Here is an 8,877-nt window from a genome sequence, read left to right on the forward strand (position 1 = left end):
AAATAAATAAACTGCCTACATACTACTACGAAGATATAACGCACTATTTATGTTTTCTTTGAAGTGATTTGTTAGGATTTAGTTATCAGCATTCAGAAATATAATCCAAAACTTTAATATGAAAACAATTTCTCAAAATAATACCGAAAAAGAGGTTAGAAAAAGCATGCTATAATAAACTGTAAATAATATTAGTAGGAATAAGTAAGAAATGGTAATGTTATACCCCTTCCATATTTGTACAATAGTAAACAAAATTATAAGAATTAAGCATTGGCAAAGTATTTTCAACAATTATTTGTCCTAAATAATAACAAGTAAATAAATATAAAAAAGAAAAAAAAAAAAACGACAAATGAATAATAGTAAACAAATAAATACTCACCGATTAGCTGAGTTCATGCCATCCTTCATCATACCACTAATTTTACGTTCACCGGTGCGAGTATAATCACCCTGACAAAGAAAATATATGATTAATAGACAATAGTAATTACTTTTCAAAAACACACAAAAATAAAACTTACCTTCAAAGCATTTGTGCCCGCATACTGACGACTTATAATGTCACCATTATTGGCCCATAAAACCATAAAAGGATTTTTCAATTGTTCCGGTATGGGTGAGTAGGGTGGCGATAAACCCAATTTAACTAGTTGTGACTCTAAAACAGCTTTACCCAAAGCTGTCTGCACAACATTTGTGCGATCTAAACAATCCATACAATTAACACGAAATACTGATTTTTGATTACAAATAACACCACGTTGATCACGCCAATGAAAACCCATGGCACCAGCTTCTGGTGCTAAGGCTTCGACGAGAGCCGAAACATTTTCAAAACGCATACCACGACAATAGTCATGAAAATCAAAAGTAACATAAACCACACGATCATTATTGTACTTTAAAACATGTTTGGCATAAGCATCGCCTATAAGTTTCTCTTTGCCACTCTGCTCGACGAGATTAACAATGCAAACACCCTCGTAAATATCTAGTTCTTTAATGAAATGAGTCTCAAAAGCTTCCTGGGTTTCAGCTTCACCTAAGGAAATAATTTATGATTAGTTTAAGTGTTTTTAAGAAGTTGGCTTTTACTTACCCCTATCCAATCTTGGTGGTGGCCTGTATTTATAACCCGGTTGTGACCAAAATATGGGCACTGAACCTCTGACTTGTGTAAAAGCCAATTGATGATGACGGAATGATAGTATTTGTTCAGTTTCTACATAATTGGCACAATTTCCTTTATCATCTACTCCTCGTCGCTTATAACGTGTACCAGCCCGATGTCTGGACCTTCGTGAGACCAAAGCCAGTGTAAAACATTCATTGCCTATAACACAAGGCTCTACTTGTACAAAACCTTGTATAATGGGTAAAATCCAAGTTTTATCCTTTAAAATAGAGAAATATTAAATAGAAGTAAAACATTTTTTTAAACTAAACCCACATTTAAAGCCATAATATCCTTAATCATATGCATATTCCAAAAGAATCTCTCATCTGGTGTCTGTTGATCGGTTGAGCCCACTGGCAAATGCCTTTGCAAATTATTGGTAATATCATGATCGAAACAGAAGTAAAAACTATCGGTATCATCGAATATTTTATGCAACTCCTCGGTTATACGTTTGCCAATACGTGTAGGATCTCTTATACCCACCGAAGATTTCACTTGATTAGAGGCTAAGGCAGCCGCTTGTTGTGTTGTATTCTTAATAGTATTACCAGCACTTTTAACAGCACCCCAGGTTTTATTCATCAATTGATTACCCTCGAATAGTTTGGTTCTGGAACTACTGGAATTTGCATTGGAATTAACGTTAGCATTTATGGAGGAAGAAGTTGAAGAGTTTCTCGAATGTGTAGGTGTGGTATTGGAACTGCTAGCATGTCGCGTACAATTGGGTAATACAGCATCTGCTTCATATAAACTTAAAATACAAATGGATTTGATTTATAAACTAAATGTGGTGGATATAAAACACCAACAGGAGTGGCCTCTTTAACTATCACCAGATGTGGTTCATAGACATTGGGCAAGGAGATGACACCCACTATGCCCTGAGTTATGCCTATACATTCAATATCATCCACCGAAGATAGATCCCAACCTAGAAAAACACAAATACAAAAAAAAAAAAAAAACACATGAATTATTGATTATTTGTTTAACAGTTCCTAATTACAAGTTTATTGTTTATATTGTGTATATTTTCAACGCTGCAGGTGTTGAATACATTTATCCTTGTGAAACAGTTAATTGGTTTTGACACGCAAATTAAGGAGAAACCTAAAGGTTATCAAACATACAATTGAAATCCATTACAACTTTTACTTTTATTATTGACACCATTTATGAAAACATTCTGTCTCGTATAAAAAGTAATAAACTAGATTTCTAGATGAATGTCCTTTTTTTGCAAATACTTAGAAAGTATGTTCTAGTTATAATAAATATTACAAGTTAGCAAACAAGTATTTTTTATACAAATATATTAAAAAATCAAGATTCACTTTTCATTGCCTCTTCACTTGCTGTTCTCTCCCTCCCTTCCTTAAAACCTCATCAAATTTAAGTACGTGCTATTTGGTTATAGTTGTCTGGCATTTGCCAAACAACAAACTAAATTTTTTTTTATATATGAATAAAATACATAAACTCTGTAGTAGTTGTATACAAAAGCCATCAAGGATACAACAAAAAGTCATCTCAAAAGTGGGTTATTTTAGTTTTATGAGGAAAAAAATCGACTTTTATTTTAAGTGGCAAACATGTACATAAACATACATTGTGTTCGTGATGTTGATGATGATGACGATGATGGATTAAATATTAAATTTTGCAATCAAAGTAAGAGAATATTTTTGATTTTTAGTTTTATATTATGGACAGAATATTAATATTAATAACTAGAGTTTTATACCTGGTATTTCTTAGACATATATTTTTTAGGAAAAGTGTTTCCCTCCTTTTTTTAATTTAAACGTCTTAATAAAGCACACATTCTAAACTCATTGAACACGGAAGTAATATAAGTTCTATAGAATTAACCTTAATATCTCTATTAAGCCTTTTAAGTTTTCCACACTTTTGCGCCTCTAAGGATTACTACCACCATATGTTTCTTAATTTAGCGCACAAAATGCATTAGAAAATAAACCAAAAGGAGGTTATAAATATTAAATTACAATTCAAAATTACAGTTTATTATTAGTAGTAAATTGTTAATGCGTTAATAAAGACATTATTAAAAAAAAAAAAAGGGAAATACTAAAAATAGTTTTAGTTGGTATATAAAGAATCAATTGGAAATAAATCAAAGTTAATTATATTTGACTGACATATAGAAAAAAGGCAATATTATTTATAACAAATAATTAATGCGACCAGCACAACCATGCCATTTCTAAGGATATTGCCTTGTTTGAGTAATAGTTGTTATTAATTGCTTAATATTAGCGAGAAATTGTAAGAAAATTGTAAAAAATGGGTTTTCAGTCCATATGGCACTCTAAAGAAAACATTTATAATATATTTTCAAAAGATAAAATTATCGATATGTCACATTTTATGTACATCTGTATATCATCGGATCAGAGCTCAGTGATATATGTATGTATACGAATGGCAGTATAAATAAAAAGGGAGTGACATTCAATCAGGATTGGTATGAATAATTTTATGTTAATTAGGCCACGTAGAAATTGAAATCAAAAGTCTATGGACTAAATTGTGGTCTATGTACTATATAAAGACTAGTCTAATGACTTGTCTATGGATTAGTCTATTGTCAAGTCTGTGAAGTAGTCTATGGTCCAGAATATTGCCCAGTGTATGGATTAGTCTATTACTACACAAAGAAATCTACTATTCTATAGTCTACTCTATTGACATATCTACGGAATAATCTATTGACTAGATTATTGACTAGTTTATTAACTTGTCTTTTCCACAAACGTATCAATAGAATAGAATATGAACTAGTTTATGGACTAATAAATAGACCAGTCTAAGAACTAGTTTGTAGACTAAGTAGTCCATAAACTGGTCGTTGATCTAGACTATAGACTACTCTATGAAATAGTCTATTCTGTGGTTAATAGACTAGTCAACACATTATTCTATATACTAGTCAATAGACAAATCAATATACCAGTCTATTGACTAATATACGGATTATTAAATTGATTATTCTGCTGTCAATAGATTAGTTAACAAACTATTCGGCAGATTAACAATATACTAATCTATGGTCTTATTTCTGAACCAGTCTATTGACTGCCAAAAGTGAAAAGACTAGTCAACAAATTAGTCAATATAGTACAACATTTTCTACAGTTTAAACTTTTCTATTGACTAAACTGTGAATTAGTCTAATCGACTTAACTAGTCGATTTAGTAGTTTTGCTATGAAATTTTACGTTAAAAGTTTTTCAATCATGTTGAAGACTACTATCATGTTATAATCAATGATTATTGTTTATTTCAAACTCATTGATGGTAAACATTGTAGTTGTAAGCTGAACATACACCTCCATTTAAACAAAACCACCCAAAAGTTGAACATTATTTACCAAATCAAACGTTTTGAAAAAAACACACCTACATAATTTTAATATAATTTTTTAACCTTAAATTTTTTTAAATAATGGAACTAAAAATAATACAATAAAATACATATCACGCAATCCTTAAATATAATTAAATATGTAGTTATATTTTATAACCAGCTCATTGACAATGATCAACAATAGATGATAGAAAAAAATCTTTACAAATTGATTGAAGAAAAAAAAAAACAGTGGCTAAAAATGCGTCATAAGTTTTTTTCAGGACAAAAATAAATGTTCTATAAAAAAAGCTTAAAATACGCAAAGCAATATGTAGATATAAAATAATGCAATGTAAATATGCATTGTTCGTAAGTTTTTGAAAATGATGAATATAAACGTAAGCGTGTAATTTGCTTTAGAGTTTAAATGTATATTATTTTTGGCTTAAAGCCAATTCTAAGAAATCAATACTTCTAATATAAATTGAAGTATTATAAGCTGTTTTGTTATTCTGTTAAACATTTTAATTACTTAATATACCATTAACTTGAAATGTTAATGAAGCTTTAATGTTGTTTTTCTTTTTTAATTGTCTTATCTATTGCATTTATTTTAATGGTTATTAATATGAAATGGGTATATTTTTTAGAAATGTTTCTTTATTATTATAATTAAAAAGGTGTAGATAGAAGATAAGAAATATTAATAAAGAAAGGTAAAAGTTTACTTTTAATGGCATGTTACTAATTTAATTAATTTAATTTAAATGAATTGACACAATTTCTCTGCAGTGATTAAATAAATGAGATGGTGCTACAGTTTGCGAAAGGACAATTGTGGAAAACAAAGGGTTAAAACTAGAAACGATACCAATCGCAGAATGTGTTTTAATCAATCTACGAATTTTCAAAAACTGAATTGAAATTATTAAGAGATACGTATTATCTATCTATCTATCTATCTATCTATCTATCTATCTATCTATCTATCTATCTATCTATCTATCTATCTATCTATCTATCTATCTATCTATCTATCTATCTATCTATCTATCTATCTATCTATCTATCTATCTATCTATCTATCTATCTATCTATCTATCTATCTATATATCTATATATCTATCTATCTATCTATTTGTCTATCTGTCTATCTGTCTATCTATCTATCTATCTATCTATCTATCTATCTATCTATCTATCTATCTATCTATCTATCTATCTATCTATCTATCTATCTATCTATCTATCTATCTATCTATCTATCTATCTATCTATCTATCTATCTATCTATCTATCTATCTATCTATCTATCTATCTATCTATCTATCTATCTATCTATCTATCTATCTATCTATCTATCTATCTATCTATCTATCTATCTATCTATCTATCTATCTATCTATCTATCTATCTATCTATCTATCTATCTATCTATCTATCTATCTATCTATCTATCTATCTATCTATCTATCTATCTATCTATCTATCTACTATCTATCTATCTATCTATCTATCTATCTATCTATCTATCTATCTATCTATCTATCTATCTATCTATCTATCTATCTATCTATCTATCTATCTATCTATCTATCTATCTATCTATCTATCTATCTATCTATCTATCTATCTATCTATCTATCTATCTATCTATCTATCTATCTATCTATCTATCTATCTATCTATCTATCTATCTATCTATCTATCTATCTATCTATCTATCTATCTATCTATCTATCTATCTATCTATCTATCTATCTATCTATCTATCTATCTATCTATCTATCTATCTATCTATCTATCTATCTATCTATCTATCTATCTATCTATCTATCTATCTATCTATCTATCTATCTATCTATCTATCTATCTATCTATCTATCTATCTATCTATCTATCTATCTATCTATCTATCTATCTATCTATCTATCTATCTATCTATCTATCTATCTATCTATCTATCTATCTATCTATCTATCTATCTATCTATCTATCTATCTATCTATCTATCTATCTATCTATCTATCTATCTATCTATCTATCTATCTATCTATCTATCTATCTATCTATCTATCTATCTATCTATCTATCTATCTATCTATCTATCTATCTATCTATCTATCTATCTATCTATCTATCTATCTATCTATCTAATCTATCTATCTATCTATCTATCTATCTATCTATCTATCTATCTATCTATCTATCTATCTATCTATCTATCTCTCTATCTATCTATCTATCTATCTATCTATCTATCTATCTATCTATCTATCTATCTATCTATCTATCTATCTATTCTATCTATCTATCTATCTATCTATCTATCTATCTATCTATTCTATCTATCTATCTATCTATCTATCTATCTATCTATCTATCTAGCATCTATCTATCTATCTATCTATCTTCTATCTATCTATCTATCTATCTATCGATCTATCTATCTATCATCTATCTATCTATTATCTATCTATCTATCTATCTATCTATCTATCTATCTATCTATCTATCTATCTATCTATCTATCTATCTATCTATCTATCTATCTATCTATCTATCTATCTATCTATCTATCTATCTATAGACGGTTAAGGTTGTGTCACAAATATTATTGTTCATTACACACTCTACTCCAAACTTAATATATCCTCCTCACTTGATGTAGGGTGCAATAACACAAATTTATTTAATTTGCGATTTATTGTTTTATGAAAATGTTTCCTCTGGAGAGATAAGGAAATTCATACGTTACATTCTAAAACAAAAACATTTGAAAACTTTTGTACTCACAATCATCCAACTAGTTTAGCAAATACAAACAGCACGTTCTGTAATTAACAATCCCCACCCCAAAAACAACAACAACCCGTTTATGGGGGGAAAACCAAAAGTAAACAAAAAATCGCAGATTATACACTTGACATTGTAAGAAAACTGGAATATTTAAAATAGCAATAGCATAGAAATAAACAAAATAACAAAATATAAATAAACAAAAGAAAATAATAACTGGACGCAATACAAAATATATTACTCCTACCGCCGCCCCAAGGGATTGTCAAAGAGAGGTAGAGATGATGAGTGTGTTTTAACAAAGAGTACCTATATTGATTAAATAACCAGAAATGCAAAAGCAAAAAACACAACAGCTGTAAGAGCAATGAATTTAAAGTTTGGTTGTGTTTATTAAATTATTTTAATAAATTTTATTTCTAATAAATAAAAAAGTCATTAAACTAATCAGTCTCTGTTTTGTTAACGCCTTCCAAATCAATTGTTATTTTTTTTTTATAAAAGTGAAGGAACTTAAAAACAAATAAACGTTTATTTATTATTTATATAAACACACGATTGGACATTTAACTACCCTTTAATAGTTTCCAAGTAGAAGTGTTCCCTCCTCAACCTACATAGTACATACACTAGTTATACCAACTGACTCATTGTCAGACACACATTTGCACATACAACATTAGACTTTAATAAAGCAAAAAGTTTGAATACTTTTTATTAGATTAATATTTAATAATTGTTTGTTGTTATAAATGTCATTCACTTTTACTAATTGTTTGCCCTTCCTGGCCATTTGGTACTGTCTCAACACATTATTCATTCATTAATTTTCACTTTCTGTTAGGAATTTGTCTATCTGTTATTTTTACCTGCTTTTATGGTAAATTCCGATGTAGTGCGATTCCACCATAAACTTTTTTCACGCTTAACAAAGATATAAAAATTATCTGTTTGAAATACTTCCATTTTCGTTGTGTAATTTCGTAATATTTCTTAATTTTATTAACAATTTTTCACAATTGTTTTTTTTTGTTTGTTTCACAGACCAACTAAAATTTTTGCATTATTTTATTTCTCTTACAACTTCTTTACACGGCGAATGACATTTCACGAATAAAGAAAAAAATACTACAAAATTCTCAAAAGATAAAAATGAGTAAACAATGGAAATGTTGCCACAGGTTAGGAAATTGTAATAGATTAACTGTGGGATAAAATTGATTATTTAGGCGTAAATTTTATAAAGTTTAAATTTTACGTTTTATTTAATACCCCATTTACACATACACGAAATCTAGTAGATTTCATTTAAAATCTTTTTCCAAATCTAGTCCGTTTACACTTACTATTCTTGACATTTAGGAAGATTTCATTTTTTCTAATATTTCTTGAAAAAGTGTGTGATATGAAAAATAAGAAGGAAAAATGGGTTGTTTATCCAAATTCCATTTAAAATAAAAAATAGATATTTAAATATAACATTACCTTTAATTTTAGATAAACTTTTCATTCATGT

The 8,877-nt window shown here is 28.3% G+C and overlaps 1 protein-coding gene across 1 annotated transcript in view; it reads right to left on the reverse strand.

Moving 5' to 3' along the window:
- The window catches only part of LOC119601494 (phosphatidylinositide phosphatase SAC2), a 15,820-nt gene extending 7,359 nt beyond the window's left edge, over nucleotides 1–8,461 (reverse strand). Inside the window, 6 exon segments of the mRNA XM_037952449.1 lie at nucleotides 386–456; nucleotides 528–1,048; nucleotides 1,106–1,400; nucleotides 1,457–1,962; nucleotides 1,965–2,120; nucleotides 8,231–8,461. Coding sequence (XP_037808377.1) covers nucleotides 386–456; nucleotides 528–1,048; nucleotides 1,106–1,400; nucleotides 1,457–1,962; nucleotides 1,965–2,120; nucleotides 8,231–8,327 — 1,646 coding nt within the window. The 5' untranslated portion in view covers nucleotides 8,328–8,461.
- Between the last annotated feature and the right edge of the window lie 416 nt (nucleotides 8,462–8,877).

Source organism: Lucilia sericata, unplaced genomic scaffold, assembly GCF_015586225.1.
Source record: "Lucilia sericata isolate MDLA Ls3-8-SP2 unplaced genomic scaffold, ASM1558622v1 Contig000170F_arrow, whole genome shotgun sequence".
Lineage (NCBI taxonomy): Eukaryota > Metazoa > Arthropoda > Insecta > Diptera > Calliphoridae > Lucilia > Lucilia sericata.